The following is a 27,044-nucleotide window of genomic DNA, read 5'->3' on the forward strand; positions in this document are numbered from 1 at the left end:
AACAACGTATGTCTTTCACTATTACTGGCATGTTTAATATTGTACCGAACAACCAAAGGAAATAGGGTGGATTCATTAATAATTATTTTTAAAATTATATGCAGGTAAAAACACAAAACAGTACATCACGAGGTCGACTAATCTACACTCGATTTATTTTCACCCGCGAGTAGAAACTTAATAAATGAAACCAAAAAGGAAAATGATGAATATTTGTCCACCTACTTTAATTTTACCGGACCGAGTGCATTGGCGCAATTCGTGTGAAACGAGCCCGTACAGGACAAACGCAATCAGCCATTTTTAGAATAATAATAATATAATGTATCGTCGCTTCCACGGCAAAACCACTTATCAGAAAAATTTGTGAAATTGACTTTTGAATGCAATTATACTAAAACTCATAATTCTACACCAGTAGGCAAAAACTCGTATACGGGGTACCAATAGGAAAGCTTCAATTTGAATTATTAAAAATATGTAGCAGCTTCAATTGTTTATTTTTTTAATATTTTGTGATGTTTTTTCCTTCTCCTGAAAAATGGCAAATAATCTGATAAGTGGTTTTGCCGTGGAAGCGACGATATAAGATGTCAAGAAAACTGCCCGTTTTATCCTATTTTTTTTTCTTATAAAGCAGGTTTTAGTACCTGAAATGTTTTATTTATATTGCAACACCTTGGGTGATCGACTGGACCAAACACAGATCCAGATCGGTGTTGCTGGCAGCGTTGCCAGATCTACCGATTTTCGGGAGCAATCTACCGATCTATTGAATTCGATTGAAATTCTACCGATTTTTATACATTTCCTTGTTTTTTCCACATAGTAAAATTTCAATGCAAATAAAACGAATTCATATTATAATAATTTATTGCTTGTTTGCTCATTTCGATTGCCATCAGTTGCTTATTAAAAAAACTGCTTATCTATCGTACATAAAAGTATACAATGAATGATATATTAATTATGGAATTGGCTAGTATTGTTGAATATAATATGGTAAAATAAATCATGGCATAGAATTTCATGACATTATTGAAAAATGTACATATGTCTATTTTATGAAGTAAAATGTAGAGGGATCACTTTTCACATTGAAAATAGTATAAATGGTTTTATCTTCAGTTAAATATCTATTTAAATTTAGTTGATCATTGTTTAAATAATTTGTTCAGTACTTCAGCAGTAAGCAGTTTTTATTAAGTTTTAAGTTGCACTGAAAGAACTTTAAAAAGTTAATTATTTCTTTGTTTAACAATAAAAATACTATATATTTCGATAAAATTGTGTCATTCATTCAATAAAATAATATTTTGAATTTTAATCTATGTATTTTATAATTATTTTTTATAAGAACCAACTCAAATATTCCTTTTCTTAAATAAATATTTGAGAATTAAATTGAAATATTGTAATTTACATTTTTTTGTAAGAAAAAGAAGACATTATAAATCACTATATTTTGGTGGTTCACTTATTGCAGTCCTTTTGGTTTTCAATTGTTTATTTACCAAGCGTCGCTTTAATTTCGCACAACTGTCAAATTTATTTTTGCCCCCCTCCTCCCCTTCTACCCCCTCTCCAGAATCTACCGAAATGAATCTACCTTTTTTCGCTTGATCGGGTCTGGCAACGCTGGTTGCTGGACTCCCTTCACATATTCAACTTGGCATTTTCAATATATCTTTTGTCTGTGGTCACACTATGTAAATAATAGAAATTTGTAAATTCCAAATTGGTATTATTTTGTATCTATGGCGTGTTGTTGTCTATATAAGTAGTATAAACCAAATAAACTTATAAACGCAGATTATCTAGTACGAAACTACGAATATTGATAACAAATAACAAAAAATAATTTTAATTTCTCGCGTCTTTTGTATTTCTGTTTTTCGTATTAATCCGGAGTTAATACCGTGTATTAAATAATAAATTTACTTGTTGCAAACTTATAGTTCAAACTTTTTTGTGTCGTATTTTCTCCTACAGTTTGCCGTGTTGAGATTCCAAAAATGGTACACAACAGGACTTCTTTACAAAAGTTCAAGTGGTTTGTACAATTTGTATTTAATTCCTACCTATAATATAGTCTTCAAATTGTCATTATGCTATTTTAAAATACAGTTATTATAAATATGCCATGAAATATAATGTCGCAATTTGCTCGAAGTATATTTTTATTACAATTACAAACAGCGCGGTGCTTATTTAAAGGAAATATGAGCGTGTTTAGTGTTGAATTTTATTTTCTCACATTCATCGCCGGTTTGCGACGCGGATGAATAATCAAAAAGTTCCGGGAATAAGCATTACAATTTACATTGACTTGTTTTTCCATTTCGGTAGAAATGGCCATTTAGGTATATTTCAATGGAAATGGCAGAGATTTTAACGGTGGTAACAACAGAACAAACCGACACAATATTTTTTGCACAAATGTTCATCATCATTATCATGCCTTTGTTCGCACCCTGTCTGATGATGTAATGGGTGGTGCATTGGCATATTAAATGCAGCGTATATTGATCATCCATTACATGAAGGTAAGGTGATCAGCCTTAAGCTTCAAGCGCCAGTCCAGGAACATGAAATATCGCAATGTAGAATTTTTAATCAATATTTCATGCCGACCTTCCCAGGAATTGAACCCATGCCCTCAAGCATGGCAGGCGAATGGTCAACCTACGCGGGGGACTCATCTCCACTCGATTTCCTTATTCAGAACACGCTCAATTATATTAGAATATGCTTAAGCAGGTGATCAATTTATTTTATGGTATGACATTTTTTTTCATATTTTTTGTTTCATTTACTAGGAGATCTCGTTCCGATGAAAATGTTCAACAATTAACAAGAGAAAATATATCATAGTTATTTTTTAAATGTTTTCATATTTTAGATTTTATTATGAAATAAAATGATCATTAGAAATTATAACATAATAGATGTTAAATATAAATAATGATATAAATAATTTAATATTTAAAATCAATAACATGAAATATTGTTGTGAAAAATAACTTTCGTGTTAAACGCCGTGAATTGAACTTGAAACCACATCTGCGGTAGCCAAATGCGCTAACCACTACACCACAAGGTGGACATAGAATATATTTAAAAAAAGTAACCATATACATTAAGATATGCATCCAACTAAGTTTTCCCCGTTTTTTAATGTCTCCCTGTTTTATACCTAATAAGTATGTAACTTTTATTTTAGGGTGATATGCCAAATCAAGGATACCTTGTACATCAAACCAAATCTGAAAAATAAGACTTATTTTATTGCTCTTCTGCAAATTGTAAGTACTCATTGCATTTAAATACTGTTCATATTCCAGAGAATGCTTTCCGTCTCATTGCTTTGAGAAATGTATTTTTCTGTAGTCCATTCGCATTTATCGCTTTATCTGTGAATTTGCAACCGTGCGAGTGATTCAAAAGAGCTATCAGAAATGCGTTTCACATACGATACTCGTGTAAGGGACATGTATTCTGAAATAGATAACATGCCTTTTAGCGTGCTTCCCTGTTAAGAGATCAATAGCACTATCCTCAATACAATTTTCGACTCAATGTACTGCATCGTCAAGCCCGCTTTCAATAGAGACGTCCATTTGTTCAGTACTTAAAAGAATATTGGACCCCTGAAGCTAACGAAGTTTAGTACTAAATTCTTTCAAAATGTAATTTTCAAACAGTTTAATCTGTTGCAGTGCCAGATCTAACTGTCTTTTAAAAATTATTTATTGAAAAATTTTCACATGCACAAGTTTATGTTACAATTTTTTTTATTACACTTAAATTTCCACCAAACCACAAACGCAGTTTTTGTGCCGGGATATTATAGTAATATCTAATATAAAAAAAAAATATCAACAAAACAAAAAAAAAATAAAGTCCTTTTTAAATAATTAAATATAAGAAATAATAAACAAATAACGCTGTTTCTGGACGAAAAAAAAAAAATTTACGCATCAAATTTAGAATATTTATTAATTTCACATTTTTTCCTTTCATCGGGCAGTTTTAATTTGCATGGAAGTATCTGCACCTTAGTCCTCTCCCCATACATACAGTCGAACTCGGTTATAACGATCACGGAAAAAGCGAGATCTCAGATGTAACGAGGAAACATTAGTTGACATTTTAGTTCATGGTTTTCTCCATAAAATTATTCACTGTTATAACGAGCTACTTCTCGGACATACTGAACAAAAATATTGTCAAAAATTACACAAAAAATCTTTAATAGTTAAAAACATCATTCTCGAATTAAAAACCTAAGTGATAAAATCCAAACGGTCGGCTAACGTAAAGGATAAATACCGCAGGGCGTTGGGATCCGATTATGTTTATGATAACTATGTAAGTGTCTAAGTATCTAATAGGATTTTTTGCCGACAATATTAAAAATTAACACACATGGTTTTTTAAAAATCCAAGCTTTGTGAACTTAGTAAGTGCCGGTTCGGCACATTGCTACAATTTACAGCTGCTTTTGTAGTTTATGAATGACATGCTTGTTTTGGTGGTTTTTATGGGATTTTTTATGTTCTATGCTTATTTCAATACACAATAAACATTACAAGTGGGTGATGTCAAATGAGTTCTAGACCAGATCAGTCAAAACTTAACCCCTGAATTATAAACATGTCTACTAACAAGAGGAAGTGTCTCTTTTAATTCGTGAAAAAGTGGCAATTATTTGTGAAATCGAACGTGGCGCAAAAAATGTGGAATTGTGTACAAATTTTTTTCTATCTTCATCCACAGTGTCAACATTGTGGAAAAATAAGGATATTTATTTGTCTGCATTTGAAAAGAATATCACGGACACCAAAAAATTTAGAAAGTGCGATCGTACTAATGTTGATGACGCATTGCTCCAATGGTTTTGTACCCGAAAAAACGCAGGATTTTCCCTCAATGTACCATATTCACTTGTTTACTTAGTGACAATGTGCAATAGCGATTGTATAAAAAAAAAACATTTCTCTGGTGTAACCAGTAACGTTTATAACGAGCAAATTCAATCAGTCCCATCTTCCTCGTAATAACCAAGTTCGACTATTTGATTTCCTCTTTTCTGTGAAAAGTCCTTTGACTTTTTTGGCGCGTTTCATATGTTTGGGATATCAGTGTTTTGTAGTTCTGTTACCAAGCGATAATGTATCGTATTTTGTGTATTAAAAATATTACGCATGGGGAATAGATTTTCATAGTCATTTTGAATAATCAAGTTGTTTTTACTTGCTTACATTTTCAGGAATCCCCCTTTTCTACCCTATTTATATATATTTTTAAATGTTAGTCCATAATAGCGCCCCGTCACTTACTAAAAAGTGAAGGGAATATACATGTTTGTAAATTAATATGGGCGACCCCTCGGACATCGTTAGCCGCTTCCATCTTGTGAACACTATAATGTGTGTAAACAGTGCTTTATTTATTTATTTGTTTGTTTATTGTTTAATTTTTATCATGAACACTATACTAACTTACTACTCGCTCAATGTATATTTTTTAGTTAAATCATTGTCATAAACTCTCAAATTATTTAATTATTTAAAACTTATAATTCATAAATTGGATTAAGAATTCCAACTGTCTATGCATTCTGTAGCTGCAAGATATGTTGTAATTCAGCTCTTATTTGTAAACGATTTTGAAAAATAATCAGAAAAAGCAAATTCAATTTTTAAATAATGTAAATTGGAGCTCAGCTTCATACCGTCCATGCGCTCTGCAGCTGAAAGACATGATGTAATCTAGCTTCTATCTGTTATCAAATTAAATTATAATTGGAAACGAGAAACTAGAATCCCAACTATCCATCCATCACGCTTGAAGTGATTTTTACAAAAATGGCACTGTATAAATTATCCACAATAATATAACAATAGTAATATTATTCTCCAGTCCCCTGTATGGAAGTGTCTGGATCTTTGTGTCTACTGAACCTGTGGTAGCCCGGCTCTAATCAGTTGCTATATGTATTTTAAGTACAATACAAGAACTAGCATTGTGAATCGAAGATATATTTTTTTGAGAAGTATTTTTGATAAACAAATTTTAGGTTCAGTTTTAAATCTCGAGAAAGTTCATTTATTGCATATATTTTTTTAATACAGTTGTGAATAGATTTTTTTTGTCACATGAACAATGATATACTTATAATCACCCTAATTTCAACTTTGAGATGACAATCATTGACCCCCATTACATATAGAAATTTCAACAGAGATACTTATAATAGTGTATATAGAAGTCTTATGACTTATCATTGACTGCTTTGTATAATGATATTAATAATGTTTGTATTATTCTTAGATTATAGGATGTATCGATGTGTTTTACTGGCAAATAGTTTTGAATAATACTGAGCCACCAGAGTTCAAGGAACCGAGGTTTACTTTTGAGTTGACAGAGTTCCCGGTTGTTCAACCCATCACGGCGCAGTACACCGCATTTTTACTTGCTGGATTTGTACCTTTGTTTTTCGGCTGCATTCTCCTGATTGCCAATTTAGGGGTAAATATTTTTATTTCTATTAATTACTTATATACAATCTTTGGTTCTTATGGTTGATATAATATGTACTTGCTATTATTTGTATTTTAAATTGTATAATTCACCTCTATACCTATTTTCTATACTGTCCTCCCCATTTAGATTCACTTATTGTTGGCTGTAAATCTTAACATATTTGTTGGGAGAAATTAGGTATTAACATAAGTTGTGAATTAGTCACTAATGTATTCTCATTCATTATTATACCACAAATTAGTCAACAATTCATAGCATCTTAATTGTACACTGCGGAAAGATTGCGAGCAGATTTGACAGTTTTATTTCCTCGATTGAATGCGAACAGAAGGGGTGTTGAAAATGCTCACTTTCGTCCACTTGAATGAGGCTTGTAATCAAATAAATTAATATGTTTAATGTAAAAGCAAACACAATATCTTCTAGAGCAAAAAATTTTCTCTCAAATGACGTATAACCTTTACCATTTTGTTTTAGTTTTGGTGCTCATTTTTAAATTTGAAATAAAAACGGACACAACTTTTGTTAACACCCAATACTTTGTTCAAAAGTTTTAATTAAATAAATACAATGTAACTCTTAATGATATAAAAAATAATATATTTACTACTTTCAATTTAATAAGGTATCAAGCTGTCCATTTTACACTATAGTTTAAGATTTAACTTGCTGAGTTTTATCTGGTGAAATCTAAGGGTTACACTCTTAAGGGAAATCAATGGTAATTTTAGTACCTACTTGGTAGTAATAACATTATTTTACAATTATATTAGTGGTGATGGTGCAGCAAAAAGTGATATAATTTGTATTATATACTTAAGCATTAAATATTTTTTTTAGAAAAGCCCCATATTTCTCCAGCTTTGGATAATTTCCACAATTTTTCAAATAATCAGTTTCACAATATGTTTCCTAACCAAAGCTATATATTTGCTGATTGCCAAAAATATCCACATGGGATTATTGTTCCTGGGAATTACTACATTAGTAAATGGTAAGATTGTCTTTTAATAATGTCGTCTTCTTCATGTTTTTTAAGATTTTTATTTGAAGATTGTCGACTATATTATTTAATTTAAGTATTAAAATAATCTTAGATGTTATAATATTATTTAACCGCTTTTATTCCAATGGGCAAATCAGCGGAATTGTTCCTAGTATATTTTAAAACTTAAGTTCAGATATTTTATGCGGAAAGTACAATTACAAAAAGTTGGGAGGAAGATGCTCTGTTTAAAGATGTATCTCCTGACTTAAAAACTTAAGAGTGGTTCCACCGTAGCCCCTTATTATTGAGAGTGACTGCGGTTACAATAAAATTGCCATGATCAGCCAAACTCCACCATGGAAGGGCACTATTCGAAGATTAAGATTTTAAAAATAAATGTGATTCTATACTAAATCAATAATGATTTACGAAACTTGTTATTTGTTGTTATAATACTTGTTGTTTCATTTTTCAGCTATCATTTATTACATAATTACCATTGTTGCTGACTATCGCCGTGAGATGATACATGACAGTGTGATGCTCTGCACAAATGTTACCATTCCACGCAGTGCAAAATTGGCTGCAATTCGACGCGAAGGAGATGCCATTTTTTAATACCTGATTTTATCGACTGACAACTTATGCCCATGTAAAGGGATATTGGGTAATCAAGAAATTTTGTCTCAATCTTGGGTTTTATCATTTCAAAATTTACATATTTACATCATGAGTCAATACATTTTGAAGTATGTTTATTACAACAAAGATGGAGAACATTCACTAGTGTATGCCACCGCGATTCTTCCGAAATGTGTTCTACTCTAACATTCACTATTCCGCTTATGTTTGAAGATTCATATTTCATTTCTTCCATCCGTTGATTATATTGAAGTAAGGTCTGAAACGTTTATTAATGTGGGTTAGATTCTATCAAATTTTATTACCTAAGAAACCCCAGATTTTTAGTTTAAAAAAAAACGTTTATACTTCTTAGACCAGTTAGTTTAATCAACAATTAAAATATGTTCACAAAAATTAAATATTGAGGTTATGATCATCGAGGCTTCATATTTTGAGTTGAAAATATCTAGAAACACCTTCAAACATAATGTTTGGTCACTGCACGCACTATCTAGCAGTTGAGCATTTTTTTAGCAGAATCTAAAGATTAAACATCATTTGACGCTGTTGTTTTCTCAAAGTAAAATAAAATGAGTGCAAATTGAATTGGCTAAGTAAATGTTAATGTTTGAGTGAACATGTTCTAATCTACGAATTACGCCGATAGAATTCTTAAATATAATATCTTCCGTGGGATTTTAAAATGATAAAATTCATAAACCTCTGAAATGTGTTTGGTTACCTTATATATTAATAGATCTCAATTTATTTAAAACAAGCAAAAGTATTGAACCGTAACAGTATACTTTTTAAATATAACTAATGGATAAGACACTATTTTTACAAACACCAATGTTAATAATTATTTTACTGATATAAAAAGTACCTTAATATTTTGTTCCATTCTACGTATACATGTATAGATTGTATTTTACTTAAATATTTGGGTTCTTTTTCAATCACAGCACTAAAACTTGAAATTTTATTTGTTGTTGATGAGTAACCAATTTGCCTTCCAATAGTGATGATTCAATTAGACTTTTTTAAGTTTTTATGTAAAACTGGCTTTGTAATTAAGTTGAGCAAAGAATATTGTATAGCATCATTCTTAAGGTCATTATAAACTATATATATTGGTGACAAAGTGATTATTTTTTACCTGAAAAAACTTATTACTGACACAATATAGTCGAACTTCCATTATAAACTCATCACTCAAATTTATCAAACTTTGTAATGTAGTTATCTCGGTTAAGTTAAACAGCCATAAATTAAACTTTAGGTATAGAGTGCCATAAGTGGCAACACAGTATGCAGTAAGAGGCAAACGTAGATTATTATTTTAATCCCTGTCTTTTTTGCTTGGGATATGTGTAAAATCTTCTGTTTATTTTTGATAAATAGAAAACAGAAGCTTTTATTTATTTTATATCAGCTATATCAGTCTCTTTCAATCTGTGGGTCCCCCTAGGGTAGGGTTACCATTTCAAAATGAAGTTATACCTGTAGAGGGTGCCTAAAAAACCTGATTTTTGCAAAAAATGCCTGCCTTAGGTGAAAAGCGGGAGGTTCTGAAAAATTAATCGGTAAATTCATTATCATTAAAATGGCTGTCACAGAACAATGCTGGCCGCACACCCATCTAGACCTTAAAATTCGGCAAAAGCCTGTCAGATCTGGGGGTCGTGAAACCTTGCTTGGGGTGGTTGCCGGCACAAGCAAAGCGAAATTAAAAAGTAAGGGATGAAAAATTGCCTTCCTTGAGGGGGTGGGGGGAAGGGGGTCGACAGCTATGTTTCTACTATATTTCTCATGTTTAAAGATCTAGTGCTACCGTTCCCCCTCAGGACCCTTATTTTATTTAATTTTAGCGTCGCTTGTGACTCACCAACCCCCCGAGGGAAGCTAAAGTTGATTCTGGGGTTGGAGGGTCGCCGGCTGTTTTTCTACTGCTGAGGGGTTGCGTGTTCAAAAAGTTAAAAAACATTCAGTTTTATCATCCAGCAATAGGTAACATAAGTAAAATATAGGATACATGTTCAGTAAACAGATTTATTTAAACAGGGTAAATAGACATATCGATTTCGGAATCCTTCATTGTTTCTATTTATTTTTTTAATAACGTCCGGATATACTTTCAATTATTTTTTGAAGATGGTTTCTTCGAACTTCTCTACTATACTTAACCATTTTTTATATATTGTATTTTTAAAAAGACTTAGCGGCGAAAATTCGGAGCGTAAAATAATGGGTATTTCAAAGGAATAAGTGAATTTGTACTTTTCAATGTCAACTTACTATGCTTTATCTAAAATCTCCTTAGAAATGTTACAAATTCAACACGCAATCAAAATGGTCAACAATCAGTACCCCTTGCGGCAGACATGTCAATAATTTGCCGCAACAATTCCTACTCACTGTGGAACTCTATACGTTTCCTTTAGTTTTTATTCAGAGCTAGATATAAAAAAAGAAATTTTCTATTTTTGATTGTCAAAACGTCTGCCATTTAAAAAATTAAATTTTATTTAATAAAATCCATAAAGGTACTTAATTTAAAGACCGGAGATATTTCAATCCACTCGTGGAATTCCAGTGATCAGTTTTATATTGGTTCATATGATAAAGTATGTATTTAAAAATAATTATACCAAAGTAGATATCCCAGTAATTAAAAAAAATGTTTTCAATTGATTGTGCAGGCAAAATTGATTGAGTTGAATGTGAAAAAACAATCTGATAACAATATTACGATGTCCTTATTTTATTTCTAAATTAAACTTCAAACCTCTTTCCAGAATTTAATGTTTTATAAGAAATATGAATTTACTGTATGTGTGAAGGCTTATAGATAGCTAATATTTTGCAGAACTGACTTTTTCCAAAGACAAATACTATCATCTCTTTTCATGTTTAATTTGAATTTTATACCGATATAATATTTACAATAGTATCGATTGTCAAAAATAAATCTCCTAGATTTAGGTTATAATAAAACATTTAGATTAATTACCTTTTTATATATAGGAATTAGTTATACTTACCAAAATAAAAGTTTTATTTTTTTTCATCACTTACATAGATAGGTAGTGAATATTTACAAAGACTTATGTTTAAGAAAAACACTCCCAAAATAAACATTTTATTGTTTTTTTATGAAAATATACATAATATTATGTACATACCATCAAACGAGGTAACTTTTCCAGACAATAGCAAAAATTGTAGCAATCTTAAGAAATTGCTGCAATTAGATATGTCGAAGCCAAATTATATTTATTTTTAAATATTCTGTTGGATTCTGGAGTTAAACCTCTGAGAAAAGTTACTGTGTTTGAAGGTAACTTACGGGTATCTATTATCATTGACATTTATGTAATTAAGAAAGTAAAAAAATACATGTTTTTTTTTTAATCCACCATTGATAATTAAGTTTTATAAAAATTGTCACACGAATAAAAAAAAGACAATAATTATCAAATTAATAATACTAGAAAACAAAATAAAATATAAGCAAAAAAGTATTATTAATTTTAACTTTATAATACATAGCCTTAGCGTTTTAAACCAGTTTATTTATAATAATAATTCTGGATGGCTCAGGGTGCCGACAGAGGATCTCCCTTTTTTTGGAGGGCTGTAATTTTGTAATGGTTCTAGCACGAAAGCTAAGAAAGTGGTTCATTCGAGCGACTGTCTGCACCTTGACCCTACTTTATTTATTTTAGTTCCTTTATCAATTATGCATTCGTATAAGTTTGAATCCTTCATTAGATTATGATTTTATTTAGTATTACAGCTAAAATAGATTAGATAAGTTTTGAAATCAGTTTTCTGCTACATATTCAATTATTAAAATTTATATATACAGGAGTTTTATAATAATTTGAATACTGGTTTAAAACATTTTTTATATGTATCTGATAAATATTTTAAGCATTTTTTTGTCAAAACCAAACTTATAGGTTGATTTACTTATGATATTAATGTATACCTGTTTATTTACATCTAGGGATAACAAATTAATATTATGTATTAATTTGAATAGATTTTGACTTCTGCCTTGTATTGCATCTGAGTGTAGTTTTGTATTACTAATAATATTTTTTATACTCATTCTAGAATAAAATCTTTATACATTCTATGGACTGTGGTTTTATTGTAATATTTATAGTGTAATTTTCCATACAAATAAAATGTTACCGTAGTATACAATATCCAAGTTGTTTAAATGCAGCGCAAGTCCTCTGCTTGACCTACGCATAATCTATGAATGAGGCAGTTCGGTAGTTTTTTTATTTTTATGTATTGGTTTGTCAAAGTTTTGTAATTTTGAAATTCCTCCATTTGTTGTCAGTGTGTTGTCTCAGGACCAACTTGTGGTTGGTTTCCCGGAAACTGGAAATCTATCACAACACAACAATGCTGTATTTTAATTGTTGATTAGCAAGAACTCGTGATGTAGTTACTAATTATCACGTTTTTATAAATAATAAAGAAATATGTTTTTTTCACTGCCTTATCACCGCATAAAAATAATAAATACCTTTATCTAATCATTTCTGACATAAACAATGTGTGAATCATCATGTTTATCGATCAGTCTTTATCAAAAGTGTATAGGAAAGTAAATTTTGGCATCTATGTTTGTATCTGTACTCTGTAGCAAGAATTTTCTCCGTTCATAATATTGCTTCTGTGACTAATACTTCACGAAATGTAAGTAAATACTAAGTATTTCAAGTTATATTTTATAAAGTTTATTATTTTGAATAAGATTGATGATGTAAAAAAGTAGTGAAGAAGAAGCTGTTATTTAAAAAAAAATCAAATCAGGGAAATTTATGGTTCTGTAATAAATTTTTACAAGTAGAATTTAAAATACGTTGTTGAAATATGTGGGTTTTTCTACTAGCTATTCTCAAGCTATATTCTTAAAGTTATTGTCGCAAACAATTCTGAAACTAGGTAGTTAAATTAATGAAGAAGGTTGCGTGTATAATTTTATTTAATTACAACTGCTAACAAGCCAGTTCCGCGGTTGAGCGGGTTTTTCTTTTTATTTGATTTATTTTGAATCTATTCTAATAATAAACAATAAACAAAACTCATCAAATAATGGGATTATGATACAAACTTAGCGTGATTCAAACTATATTTTCACAAGGAATATAATAATATTCATATTTATCAACACAAACTGCTGAACAATTTATAAGTAGTTTTGTAAACTGATAACCTAAAAAATTAAAAAGTTACACTAGGCTAAAAAAATACAGGCTGTTTGTTGCTAAGAAGCAACCAACCAACAATATTTACTGACTCCAAAATTGTTCTTTGTTAGAAAAATGCCCAGTATCTAAATGTGTTATGTATTGAATTGCCTAATTTATTTTTTCAGATAGTATAATCAAAATGGAGAAAATTATGCAGATGAATTTTCCAAAAGTAAAAGAGTGCTGCTGCGGCTTTCCATTAGAAAAAGGAACTTTCATAATTAGCTGGTTGGAAATAGTAAAACATATTATTTTATCTATGTAAATAAGTATTTTATAGTGTAAATAGGTAAATGTGTATACAGGAAGCATTGCAATATTAATACGCATAGACATGGACTGAGCGCCTTAAAAATGATGACACTTAACTCATGCCCAATGTATTTAGTCGTTCTTTGACCGCTAGCCAGGCGTCACGTTTGGAATCCAAACCAAAATCCCTGCTTGTGTCATGAAAGGGAGTAAAAATCTTTCAGAAAAACATTGTAAAAAGGATTGTGTAACTTTTCATTGGTGAACGAGTGATCAACACAGCTTAAAACAATGAATATTCAAATACAAACATTCTTTTTTGTAAATATCAAACTACGGCTTGCGGCGCAATTGCGAAGCTCTTCTTAGTTACAGGGGTGAACTGATTGGAATACGTTTTTAAAATATTATTTTTGCATTGCCTAAAATCCAGTGAAAAGAAATAAATCTTTGGGGTTTCCCTACAATTGCCTTCAATACTTTCATCTCTGACGTTCTGAGTAGTTATTTGGTTTTACTATTTAGTTTTTCTATTTAGTTTTTCTACTTGGTTTTTTGTATTTTTTATTTTCTCTTCTATCTTTCCTCGCCTCTATTGTATACACCATGATCGGTCTGACACACGTTTTGTATATCCGAATTATGTTTCCAATAATCATGTGTTGATTGTACTATACAACATTTCTAGGCATCCAGATGTTTACTAAGTGAGATGGATATGTTCTCATCATCACTATGGCTGCATCATCTGCATGGCATGTGATGTTAATGACCTTATCTCCCTTAGTAGATTCACTACTTTTTTCTATTCTTAAAAGCGTTTTTTTTTATATATTTATTCTGCTTGTGTAAGAAAAGGTTTTTAGGCGTATATATTGTTGTGCTATATTTAGTTATAAAGGTGCTAAACTTTCTTTGATTCTTTGTTGTTCTCAATATGTGTTCTTTTTTAAATGGTAATATTATTTATGTTCCGAATTGAGTTGTTGTAACTCCTGGGAATGTAATTCAACATATTATACTTGTAAAATACTTTGTGTTACATGATTTATAAATAAAAAAATAATAAAAAAATATAAAAAAATAACATCCTGTCTCGTACACACTGTTCTAGTAAGTCAGATTATTACTAAACTAAAAAACTGACAAAAAAGCGAGTAGCAAATCATAAAAATATGTTTTTTTATAGGGAGGAGGGATTTTAATATTTCTGGCTTCAATAGTTTCTGTAATTTTGGAGAATGAAGATGCAAGTCAAGAAACGCAACCACAGACGGGAATTATCGATACTTATATTGTTTTCGGGCTGACACATCTCACTCTCGGTATCCTTCTTCTAATCAGCATTTACCAGAAGTATATTAACTTCGTAAAAGCTTGGATAGTCATTACTACCATTATAATTTTGATTTACGGAGCTGTGTTACTTGGTCAAACTGGTCTCTTGATTTATGAAGGATCAACGGACATGGCAGTTACGATATTGTTTTTTGGAATTCTGGCGATAGGTATGTTTCACGTTGTAATATTGTTACTGTTACTTTACAAATCAATACTATATCATATCAATATTTATTTTTAAAAAAAAAATATTTGCGTTTTTATAATTTACCCAAATATTTAAATTTTGGTGGCCTTTTTCAAAGAGTTGTATAACGCTGATATTAGAAAATGGAAATCAAGTTGGGGTAGAGACCCCTCTGATCCGTGAGTCCGCAACACTAGCCACGGGACCACAACCCGATTTTATTTTTCTAGGCAATGACAAAAGTTTTGAGAGTTTGTACATCAATGGATCAATAGAAGTTCAGTTCTACAAAAGCTTGACCGTTGTCAGTTGGTTCACTTAACTCACAATGGGCTCATATGATGTTTAGTATTTTACTCAATATTATCATTTTTTTTCAGTTATAAACCTATATTTTGTTGTTGTGGTGTCAAGTTTCAGAAGACAGAAAATGGCCGAGGATGAATATAATGCATGAAAGTTCTCTCTTCATCGATGTGTATATTATATTCTAGAATATTTTAAAGTTAATATTATGTAAGTTATTATCAATTATATGTACATGAAAGTGTTAATTAAATTAAATTATTTGTCTGTGATTGTTGTCAGACATGTGAATTTCATTTCCTAGTAATTAAAATACTAAACCATAACAAAAATCCAAACGGTACAATAACTTTATTCATGGTAACAAAAAAATCTTGAAAATAAATTTAATAATAAAGAAATATTTTGGAAAGTTTCTTGCATCATGAAATGCCAAAATTGTTCTGCTTGTCGGAGTAAGAATAACCACATCATGTTAGTTCTGAGTCAGATAAAACAATATAATATATATTATGTACAAAACGTGATGTTAGGGTATTACTTGGAGACCCAGCAAAATCCAAAATCTTAAAGTGAGATTTGAATTTTTTAAAATATTTTTTTGAATAATTATAACATGGTCAGTTCAAAATATGGCTATATTTGTGAGAATATGACTTTAAAATTAATGGGTTTGTTGCAAACCCATGTTTGCAACAAACCCATCAGAGTATTGCAAAGCCATGCACTCTGCCATCAGAGTATTGCAAAGTTGGCTATCTCCAAAATTTATTTCACTTCTGTTTCTCGACATAATCATGATTATTTCATGACAAGTTACAAAAAATATGATCAGGTTACAGCAAAAATTTTATATATAAAAAAAAAGTTGAAGCTACATATTATTGTATCAGTTTTTTATGGTTTGCTCAAAATAAAGAAAGATGGATTTTGCCGGGTTTGCAAATAAAAACCTCAATTAAAATAGTAAGCAGAAATTTTACATATTATGAGGACAAAATGGGTCTTGTTCATGAGAGAAGAAAAAGGAAAAGAAAAACACATTTCTGGTTTTTTAGTAGATATAATTTAAGAATGTGATATCACTGCTGAATTTACTCAAATGACAAATTGAATTTTTTTTTTCGTTGTTTTTCGAGGAGTGGATAAAAATGTAGGTATATACAAAAAATAAAATAAAATTGAAAATTTTATTTATTAAAAATAATAATAATTTATCTTGCATGAATTATAGTATTTTTACTTTGAAATCAATAATTAAAAATAAACATCAAGTTGAATATGATTTCTGAAAAGGTTTCCATCGAGAAGTCATAAAAAGTAGGTACAATTTCCCTGGAAATAAAGACTTAAGTCAACAATAAAAAAATGGTATCACCTCTTAACTTATTTATTCTTCTATCTGTGTGTTTGTGTTAAATTCATTAATAATTAATTCCACATTCTGTTCTGATAATATTTCATTGCGGAAACTTAATGTGACAATTGCAAAATAAAGACTTAAACCTGAAACAAAAAATATAATAGGAAGAAAAATAATAATACATCTAAACAGCTAAGCATTACATTTATTTTAGTTTCCGATATTACAGAGATTGGTGATACTACATACTAAAGAGGCATACATGCTTCTTCTGCTTCTTAGTTTTTTGGCTTTTTCACGTCCCAACCGGGGTTTTCTAGCCAGTGTTGAGTTTTAGATGTTTATTTATTTATTTCAATATATACATGTGTTCGTACTATATGCAAGTTAGTGTGTTAGTATTTAATATTAATACATATGGAACTTAGTACCAACTTAGTACTATTTATAAATAGATATTTATATACAATTTTGAATACATGTTTATTGGGCGGGAACAGGAGAGTTGGAAGTAGGGAATGGGAAGTTGATATCAGACAGGTCGGATAGGAACTCAGGGAACAATAATTTGTGGTGCATAAAAAAAAACATAGTTTAAATCTTGCTCCTCAAGGTGACATTTGCACATGGCAGTGTTCCGGACATGGATTCTGAACAGGTGAGAACTATTACAACAGTGCCCAATGCGTATTCTGCATATTACACATAAGAGTTGAAATTCTGCCCAATTTAATAAGTCTCAAACTTCAAACAAAACGCAAAGCAAATGAAATAATGTATTAGAATATGGGCCTCTTCAAAACTACCAGTTACAAGCTTAGTTTTTTTAATTTATTGAACATCTCGAGTCTTTTTGTTACAAAAAGAGCTTCTATCTTAGAAAACTCTTGCTTAAATCAAGTAATTTCTATTGGCAAAATCTATTTAACAACTCTTACCTAAAAATGGTGCCCGAATCAAGAATTCTCCGATACCAGCAGCAATCAGGCCCTTTGTTATTAAGAAAATGGAGATCACCACAACTTCAGTACCGTAAACGATAAATGTAATTATTCTTATCCAGATGCTAATATTCAAGAATTTTTTGTGTTTCTGTAAAAAATAAATATTGAAAAAAATAGATAATTCAAATTTTGACATTATTATTCCTATCTCGAAGTATAAACAGAGTTGTAAACAACTCTATGGTAAGTTATGATTATTTTAGTTAGGGATACGTTATTATTTTTTCTGATTAATGAATGGATAAAATAATTTAAAAAAATATATTTATATGTTACAAAAATGATCAAGATACGATGCAATTGATGTACCAATGCAGTACCCTATGCACCATTAGGTGTGGAAAGGGAATAAAAAAAAGAAATACACGTATTTTATAATATATTTATTTTGGAAACCAATAGTTGTAAATACATATTTGTAATAAACAACAGATATATGGTATAAACTCGGAACCAATAACAGATTTCCACAAATTTTACAATGTTAGTAAAGAAAATATTATATATTTTTACTTTTACATTGTTTGTATTCTTTTTTTTATACAGAATAATGTTCCCCTACTGGGGTGTCCAGTGCCGAGGGAAACATTTTATAAAATGTAAAACATGCCTTAAATTAGCCATCAATTTAACAAAGTTAACATAAAAATAACAACAAAAAAAACGTAATTAATTATTATTATCAACATAATAAACAATAAAAAAACTAAAATAATCATAAAAAACATAACCAATTTATATAGACCAATAGAACAAATTTCATAAACTGTACACACCTTTTACCTATTTGGCTTGATGTTCATCGATCTGTGTGCAACCCACCTCCACTATCCATTTCTTAATAGCAATTTTATATTATGAGAACTTACTAATTGTCCTTATGGACAATGGAAGTAGATTGTATACTTTAACCGAGTAGTAGGCCAATCCTCTTTGACCAAAGGTTGTATTTATTATTTTATTTTTTTGCAGCCTCAGGGTGGAGTATCTAGTAACTCTTGTATTTATAATGGAAGGTAGAGAATAATGTTTACATGCGTATATATAGTTTATACATATACATACATATTTAAATTTAAAAAAAAATAGATTAGGTTAGGTACCGTACCTATCATATCCGATGGTTTAAAATACAAGACTCTTTTTGAAGCTACTTATTTAGTTTTCCACCATGAGGAACTGCACCCCTTTGGGAAATTTGATACCAAAAATGACTTTTTGCGAGCGGTAAACATTAGAACATTAAATTGTACCACAAAGTTTCTTGAAAATGTAAGAAAAACAGAATAATAAATAAGTATGGTATAAATAATAAATGTAAAATAAATATTAATAAATATTAAAATAAATATTAATATAAATAATAAACTAAGGTATAAATAATAAATAAGTTTGGACAAACTCAATATATTGTTAATAATAAATACTTTAATAAAAATGCACTACTTTGAACGACATCACTGGTTCAACCATGAACCAACCAATGCTATGAGAGCTGTGAAGGATATCCAGTTTGCTTACCTTAAATGAATCAATCAGAAAAACTTACAGAGAAGAACCTTTGAGGTCATACGCGGAGTTTTTTCAGAAATACAAAACATTAAAAAATCATGGCGCTGATAACACGATATATAATTTATATATTTTTTGCCTTAGTTTAATAGTCTATTAACAAATAAAAAAAGCCCTGAACTTTCTCATTGAGTGAAATTTTATATAAATTATTTCATACATAAAATTTGTCAAGTTTCAAGCTTGCCTAGTGATAGACAAATAGGAAAAAAGAGAAATGTAATAATTCGTTCAGATATAATAACTAAGTAGATTGTTCAAATAAAATATAATTATCAAAATGTTACCTACCCTATTGACGCCAATGAGAAGGATAATTCCTTGTGCGTGTAAAGTTAATAGAATAATAACAATGATTACGAATGTGCCATCGTCCATTATATTATTAGTTTCATTAGTAGTTGTCAACATCATTGTCCCCCAAAACAATAATAAAAGCAGAATGGAGCCAATCTGAAAGGTTTACTTGAGCGGGTACTTTAAAATGGTATATTATTTTACTTACTTCTATTTAATAAATTATTTTATTCTTTAAGATAGCCTTAGTTATTTAAACATTTGCTGGCACAGAGACTTGTCAACTTATTCACATTTGCAGATAATAGTGCAAAGAAAACCACATATCGCAGGGTAATTACTGCAACTAGGTAACTTCAAAATCACCATTTGTTAGGTAAGTACCACTAAAAACACATCTTTTTCGCCTCCTCTGTGAATGTTGCAAATAGACAAGTCATGCATTTAAATCATCATAATATGATTTGAATGAATCACGACTTACGTATTTGTAGCATTCATGGAGGAAGATATACAGACATGTGTTTTTAATGGGTAACTCAAAAATGCTGATTTTGAAGTTACCTAGTTATAGTAGTCGGCCTCGTGGTGTAATGGTCAGTGTGTTTGCCTACCATGCAAGAGGTCTCGGGTTCGATTCCTGGTTGATATAAAATATTTATTCAAAAGGGTGTTTTCACACTAGAATATTTCATAGTTCCTGAACTGGTAGGTACCTGGAGTGTGAGACTGATCATCTTACCTTCATGAAACAAAAATGATCAAGGTACGCTGCGATTGGTATACCAATGCAGTGCCCTATGGACCATTAAGTTCAGAAAGGGAATGTGATGTGATGATAAGTTATCATAACTACCCCAAGATATGTTACAGAATGTCTCAATAATTTGTTATGTGAGGTATGATGATCAATGTTATGCCAAATATTTCAATTTATGGACTATGAAAATTGTTTAATCCAACAGTAAATCATCATCATCTCCCTGTCCACACCCAATGGTGTATAGGGCACTGAATTGGTACACCAAATGCAGAGCATATTGATCATATGTTAGTTAAAGGTACAGTGATCAACCTCACACCTCAGGTTCTATGCTTGGTTCTATGCTCAGGAAATATTGCTGTGTAGAACCACTTTTTTATCAATATTAAATGTAGACCTTCTCAGGAATGGAACCTTCTCAAACATGCCAACCACTACCCTACGAAGCGGACTTATATTCAGTTGTTTTCCTTACTCAGGATTTTTATATGAGTGTAGCCATCGAGTCTAAAGCACTCGTCCAGGATTCTGTTAGTATTTCACACACAGAACTGTATTAATCACACAACAGTAAATAATACACAATAATTACACTTACTATTTCCAACCAAGCAATAATTAGGCAGCCCGATTTCAACTTACACCCGCAACAACAAAACATAACTTTAGGTACGGTCATTTCTCTGAAACAAAGATAACATGATTAATTTATTAATGGGTAATAATACAACTGCCTAAAAACGTACATAACTATTTCAATTTCAAACTTAAACAAGACACTTAACTTTGAAATCCTGAGTCCTTAAGTATGCCATAAATATATAAAACCATTAGGATAAGTGCTTATAGTTTTGTTTTTAATTTTGACAACCGTTTCTTTCTTCATTTGATAATAATTTTCCATCTAGTACCAACTCAAAACCTTAATTTTCATAAACATCAGTCAGAGGACGGGTTATAGTTTTTAACTGATTATATAAATATTGATCGATTTGTTTGCGCACCAACTAAATACAAATTAATATGTATCTTTGGGTGATCCCGTGTAAGTTAGATTAATTCCAACGTTTTGGCTATTATTACAGAAGCCATCTTCAGGGTAAACTATCGAAACGAATCCAACTTATACAAGATACATATTGATAAGAGTAAATTTGAAAATCTACACACCTATTCAATACAATTTTTTTAACAAATGAGAGAAACTTCAGAGGCATCAGTGATTCCTGATTGTGTCACTGTTCATTCATATTCATCATTGCATTTTTTCATAATTTGTGAACTTTTGTGCAAATTTATCGGGTGTTAACATACGTCGTGTCTGTTTTTTTCCAAATTTAAAAATGAACACCAAAAGTAAACAAAAATGGTAAAGGTTATATGTCATTCGAAAGAAAATTTTCTGCTCTACAAGATATTCTGTTTGCTTTTATGTTATGTATATTATTTTAATTGATTACGAACCTTCAAAATGGAATGTCAAGTAGACAAAAGCAAGCATTTTTGGCACCTCTTTCTGTTCGCGTACAATCTAAGGAGTAAAGCTGCTTGCGATATTTGCGCAGTGTACGGCGAAAATGCTGGAAATTATTGACTTATGTGTTTTAAAATAATGAAGGAGAATGCATTATTTACTAATGAGTTTTTTTTGCCTAGTCCTCTCGTTCTCTTAAATCCAAAAAAAAATCACACAACTTATGTTAACACCATATTAAGTTTATGATAAATTGAGTAAATGTTTTTGGAAAAAAGACACCTAAAAATAATTATTATTTATAATAAAATATAAACTATTTGGTGGTGGAGTTAGTTTCAACAGGAGTATAAAATGTAAAAAAATAATAATTACCTGGAAAACAGTTAGTAATTCTTTTCTTCTGGACTATTTTTGTAATTTTGGTCACTTCACTTTGAAGTCCATTCAGCACTCAAATGCCTTTGTTTAAATAAATATACATTATTTCTAAAACCTAATTAAATATTCAATGTATTCTAAAAGGATACGCGTGACTAGGGTTTTATTATATTATCTACTTCATGAATTTGATATTTTTTTTTTTTAATAAATTTTACTGACAGCTGGTGAAAGTTTTAATTCACTCCATCACTGTATAACCCACTGAAATATTGTTCCTTGAATAAGCCACTATTGCAACAATAATATGAACTAACTTGAAAAAGCATAAATTAATCATACTTAATATTAATCTACATACCATTTTGGAATGCAATTATTACATACTAATATAAAGTCAAACAATGTTATGTTTAGTTATGTTATGATATATTTGAACAATATATATAAATATAAAATCATCCTTCTTAAGATGGAATGCCTAAAAAAAAACCATATAAATATATTTCTGTGGTACAGCTGGTTACATGTTACAACAGCTCACTAAAGAGTCCTTAATTAATTGTTTATATTTACTAATATTGGAAACACGATCAAACGAGGCCACTTGCACCTCCTGAGAAATATTTACTGGTTCATTTTGTACAACGTTCAGTTTGTCAATAATTTCCTTGCGGTAACTTAATATGACAACTATGCAGTATAAGTTTAAACCTAAAACATAAGACATTTTAAAGCTAAATATTTCAAGTAACTACATATTGTTGTTGGTAAATTTCACAGAAATTATTACGGAGAATAATATTCCAGCGCCCTCCAACATACCCGTCAGAATAGTTGTTCCAATTCATGAAGATGCTGGATATGAGACAACTATAACTAATAGAAGCACTTACACACTTCTAGTCGAACAATAAGGAGAGGTCTTAGCAAAATGTCCGTACGAAGTTTTCCCAGAGCACGAATTATGTCATACCCAAAACCCGTACGACTTTTGCTCTAAGACATCTATCTTTTGTCGCACCGACAGTGTTCAATATTTTGAAAGAGCGTATTAAGCTCTCAAGAACAAAAACTATTTTCAAGAGAGGAGTTAAGGACGGGATTTTCCTTAGTGGGAGGGATTTGAGTTAGAAACTCCTTGATGATTTTCCAAATGTTTGAGTTTACTGTTTACTATTATGTTTTTTCTATGTATGTTTTTTTCTATGTATGTTTTTTTGAATTATTTTTTGTGTTTCTGATCCTATAACTGTGGTGATAAACTCATGTGTCTGTTTCAACTAATTGCTCGTTCCATGTTAACACAAGACTTTTAGTCCCATGGAATTGGGACTTAAATAATATGTACCTAATAAACTACATGTAAGTAAGTAAATCCCTAAGTCGCAATTTAGCGGTGTATATATATATATCATACAATTTTTACAAAATAAGCATCACTTTAGATGTATGTAAATAAATAAATAAATCCCAGTCACAATTCAGCAGTGCATATAAATCTATAATATTTTTACAAAATAAGTCACTTTGGTTTGTTACCATTTTTCTTACCTAAAATTATGTTCTCAATTATGATTCCACAAATGCCAAGAGCAGTAGTTCCACTTTCAATGAGGAAAATAGAACCTCCAATAATCAATGAATAAGATAAAGAAATTCCAATTATTCTGGCTATAATACAAATTTTCAAAATATTTGTTTTTTTCTGTGAAAATACATAAATTTGATTAAAAAAAGTAATATATTTGATACCTATTAAAGAAGATATGTAATTAGTTGAACAGTGTAGATATATTAAAAAATAAGATGAGTTGATTTTTGGAATTCTGTTTTTTTATATAAATAAAAAAATCCCCTGTAAGTCGATTGGAATTAAATGTGAACTTCAGCGAGTCTTATATGGCTCAGGAGCCAAGACATTATGAATAATATAATATACAAAAGCTGTACTAAAGTACATGTTATTTTTATTTTTAAAAAAAACATGAAATATTTACCCCTATGACACCAACAAGAAGTAAAATTCCCAAAACAATGTATATAAATCCATTCAATATAAATATTTCGGCATATTCATCAAACTGTTTTAAATAATCATAAATTTTCATGGTCAGCGACACCCAAAATAGTATTATGTAGAAAATAGAAATAACCTGAAATATGTAAAAGAAAAATCCCGAATTGTTTTGAAATAATTGTGTTACAGTCAAAATGAATTATTTTGTATAGCGAGAGAACTAAAAATCATGCATTATGTAGTTGCTTTCCTAGGGTTTATTTTTGTCAATTCGCTTTAACCCCAAATATCTTTGCGTTTTGTTTTTGTCACATAACCACTTATATCTTCAATGATTTATATTAATATTTGCTTCTTACTATTTCTAACCAACCAATCATAAGGCAACCAATTTCCAATTTAAATCCACAGCAGCAATACTTTATATTCGGCAGAGCCATTTTTCTGAAATGTGAGTAAAATTATTCATTAATGAATAGTGCTTTTAGCTAAAAGTACTTCAGAATGTTCATATAAATTATATTACTAATATTTATTTATTCATATTTTTTCCATTATAAACTATAATTAATAATAAAAATAATGTGACCTAACTGGGGTTACCCATACCGAGGACGCTTAACAATATACATATAAAAAATATTTTTACATTTGAAAATAAACAAAGAAGACTAACTTAATAAAAAGAGATAATTAACAAAGTATTTTTTTAATGTTTATAATCAATTTATTTATATCTATATTATTTATATTACAAAACGCAAAATGAAAGAACAAAAACATAAAATAAGCTATACATTTGTGAAGCAGTTGATTCAATATTGGTTTGGGGGAATGAGACAATCCATTTTATTTCTACCCAGCTCCACTATCCATTTTTTATAGCCCTTTTGAATATTTTCTAGTAGCTAATTGTTTTAATAGATAGTGGAAGTAGGTAATAGATTTTAATTGAGTAATACTCAAAATCCCTTGGTCCGAAAGTGGTATTAGTTTGTTTTTGTTTAAGTTGTCTTTGTGTTGAGGATCTAGTGATTATATTATTTGTATGTGATGGATTTATTTATTTATTTATTAACGGACATTGTCCATGTATACAATTTATAAGGTTTAAATATTACAATAAAAGAGTAGTTTAAAACATTAAAAGAAAAAAGAAAGAAGCATTGACATTGTAGGGGTTATGTCTTTCAATTGAGTAAGAATAGTTTTTGAATCTGTAAGGAGTATTGTATTGGCGTATAATTCCTTTGGTGTCATAAGTTGTGATTTGTGGAATATTTTATGGAATAATTATTATTCTTTATACAGTTTAAAACGTCGTTGCTTTATTTTAGTACAATTAATTGAATACATATTATTGGATGGTAGGCCCGACTTTTTATATATATATATATATATATATACATTTTTTATAGTTTCTATTTATAATCATTTAACCTATTTATAATAATGTTTGTATTCTAAATATAAAAAATGAATAAAATATCAAAATAAATTCACTCTAGCATATTGCGATTGTGTATTGGAATTATGTAGATAAGTATTTACAACAAAAAAAAACTTGACACATTCTTTATTTTTACCTTTCTGCTGTCTGTAACATTTGGTATTATAAAATAAACATAATCACATTTATATAAATTGATTTAAAAATGTTTGTAACCATTATTAAGCAGAAGTCTGTCAAAATGTTTTTTTACTGAGTAACAATGGTAACTATGAAGTTAAATAATCATATTTAAAATATACATGTAGGTAGGTACTTAAGTGTAAAATGTGAATCCACTTACATAAAAGTGTAGTGGTTCAGATGTTAGATTTGTCCTAGACGAGTAAATGACATTATTGATTTCGACCTCAGAGTAATAATGCGCAAAGCTATAGAGGAGCCCAAACGTGGGAAAATCATTCTATGACTATTGGGTATTAAGTTAGCTACAGTTCGCGGCAAAACAATGGGCCGTACTCAGGCCGAGAATTGCCAAATGGATATTAATTTGCATTGTAAATACTTTCAAATATGTACCTGTCTATTTATTATTGCAGGGTTATTCCAATTTATTTTTCTATAATTCGCCTATAAAAAACTGAAAATACATGTGTGTGTTTATTTTTTTATTTTTTTAATCATTTCATTCACAATATACTTATGTTACATTTATTGAGACATAAATCCCAGCTCCATGGATCCAAAGTCCGATGCGGAGTTTGTTTGTTTGTCCGTCACATCTCCGAAACGGCGAGTCGTAGCGACCTGAAATTCGGAAATGTCATTTAAGATGCGATTTCAAGGTTAACGTTGCTATTTTCGAGTAAAAATTGAATCGACCTCTACTCTAAACTTTATATGGATGCCTAGTGCGGCCCCGCCATATTGCCCGTAATCAACTGTCATTATCAACAGTAAACATACTTCAATTCACAAATTGATCTCCTAAATTAAGAAAAAAATGTATCTGAAGTAAATATGTTGATATAAGAAAAGTTTTTAAGCAACTTAATACACGTGTCGGGACAATAAATGCCAAAAATCAATGTAAATCATGAAAAAATATTTGGAATCAATTTCCTGTGAAAACTGACTCCTTTAACACATTTGACGCTCCTAATAATATATAACATATCGAGTCTTATATCCCAC

At 29.9% G+C, this 27,044-nt stretch overlaps 3 protein-coding genes and 1 long non-coding RNA gene across 7 annotated transcripts; 2 read left to right on the top strand and 2 right to left on the bottom strand.

Annotated features, from left to right (window-relative positions):
- The first annotated feature begins 1,709 nt into the window (after nucleotides 1-1,709).
- On the top strand, nucleotides 1,710-8,578 carry LOC148278615 (uncharacterized). Its single transcript, XM_088231144.1, has 5 exons — nucleotides 1,710-2,053; nucleotides 3,224-3,305; nucleotides 6,337-6,537; nucleotides 7,393-7,546; nucleotides 8,016-8,578. The coding sequence occupies exons 1-5, from the start codon at nucleotides 2,016-2,018 to the stop codon at nucleotides 8,156-8,158; spliced, it is 618 nt and encodes a 205-aa protein (XP_088087270.1). The 5' UTR covers nucleotides 1,710-2,015; the 3' UTR covers nucleotides 8,159-8,578.
- Nucleotides 8,579-12,748: 4,170 nt separating this feature from the next.
- On the top strand, nucleotides 12,749-15,809 carry LOC148278616 (uncharacterized). 2 transcript variants are annotated; one of them, XR_015823145.1, is made up of 4 exons: nucleotides 12,749-12,883; nucleotides 13,566-13,678; nucleotides 14,882-15,200; nucleotides 15,601-15,809. It is a non-coding gene; the product is annotated as an uncharacterized LOC148278616 (long non-coding RNA). The 2 variants fall into 2 exon arrangements; XR_015823146.1 differs by having other exon boundaries at nucleotides 13,566-13,668.
- A 1,107-nt stretch (nucleotides 15,810-16,916) lies between these two features.
- On the bottom strand, nucleotides 16,917-21,200 carry LOC148278617 (uncharacterized). The gene is made up of 4 exons (XM_088231149.1): nucleotides 21,124-21,200; nucleotides 19,757-19,918; nucleotides 17,828-17,981; nucleotides 16,917-17,032 (listed from the first exon to the last, which is right to left on the bottom strand). Exons 1-4 carry the CDS (start codon nucleotides 21,184-21,186, stop codon nucleotides 16,917-16,919), a joined length of 495 nt encoding a protein of 164 aa, XP_088087275.1. The 5' UTR covers nucleotides 21,187-21,200.
- Nucleotides 21,201-22,749: 1,549 nt separating this feature from the next.
- LOC148278618 (uncharacterized) lies at nucleotides 22,750-26,103 on the bottom strand. 3 transcript variants are annotated; one of them, XM_088231146.1, is made up of 6 exons: nucleotides 25,987-26,103; nucleotides 24,760-24,844; nucleotides 24,381-24,536; nucleotides 23,935-24,088; nucleotides 22,957-23,094; nucleotides 22,816-22,861 (listed from the first exon to the last, which is right to left on the bottom strand). In XM_088231146.1, exons 1-6 carry the CDS (start codon nucleotides 26,004-26,006, stop codon nucleotides 22,848-22,850), a joined length of 567 nt encoding a protein of 188 aa, XP_088087272.1. In that variant the 5' UTR covers nucleotides 26,007-26,103; the 3' UTR covers nucleotides 22,816-22,847. The 3 variants fall into 3 exon arrangements, with proteins under 3 accessions (XP_088087273.1, XP_088087271.1, XP_088087272.1); XM_088231145.1 differs by having other exon boundaries at nucleotides 22,762-23,094; XM_088231147.1 differs by lacking the exon at nucleotides 24,381-24,536 and having other exon boundaries at nucleotides 22,750-23,094.
- Nucleotides 26,104-27,044: the final 941 nt, after the last annotated feature.

This window comes from Micrasema longulum, unplaced genomic scaffold, assembly GCF_059751315.1.
Source record: "Micrasema longulum isolate JH-2025_06_02 unplaced genomic scaffold, ASM5975131v1 h1tg000853l, whole genome shotgun sequence".
Lineage (NCBI taxonomy): Eukaryota > Metazoa > Arthropoda > Insecta > Trichoptera > Brachycentridae > Micrasema > Micrasema longulum.

What these genes read in the sequence shown, in the direction of transcription:
- LOC148278615 (XM_088231144.1), top strand. Translation starts at nt 2,016, where the DNA reads ATGGTACACAACAGGACTTCTTTACAAAAGTTCAAGTG. An exon ending in TTATTGCTCTTCTGCAAATT is followed by an intron (nt 3,306 to 6,336) that starts GTAAGTACTCAT and finishes TATTATTCTTAG; the next exon opens with ATTATAGGATGTATCGATGT. An exon ending in AATTACTACATTAGTAAATG is followed by an intron (nt 7,547 to 8,015) that starts GTAAGATTGTCT and finishes TTCATTTTTCAG; the next exon opens with CTATCATTTATTACATAATT.
- LOC148278617 (XM_088231149.1), bottom strand. Translation starts at nt 21,186, where the DNA reads ATGTTTTGTTGTTGCGGGTGTAAGTTGAAATCGGGCTGCCTAATTATT. An exon ending in TTCTCATTGGCGTCAATAGG is followed by an intron (nt 17,982 to 19,756) that starts GTAGGTAACATT and finishes TATTTTTTACAG; the next exon opens with AAACACAAAAAATTCTTGAA. An exon ending in GATTCGGGCACCATTTTTAG is followed by an intron (nt 17,033 to 17,827) that starts GTAAGAGTTGTT and finishes TTTTTGTTTCAG; the next exon opens with GTTTAAGTCTTTATTTTGCA.
- LOC148278618 (XM_088231145.1), bottom strand. Translation starts at nt 26,006, where the DNA reads ATGTTACAGACAGCAGAAAG. An exon ending in ATGTTACAGACAGCAGAAAG is followed by an intron (nt 24,845 to 25,986) that starts GTAAAAATAAAG and finishes CTCACATTTCAG; the next exon opens with AAAAATGGCTCTGCCGAATA. An exon ending in AATTGAGAACATAATTTTAG is followed by an intron (nt 23,095 to 23,934) that starts GTAAGAAAAATG and finishes CTTATGTTTTAG; the next exon opens with GTTTAAACTTATACTGCATA.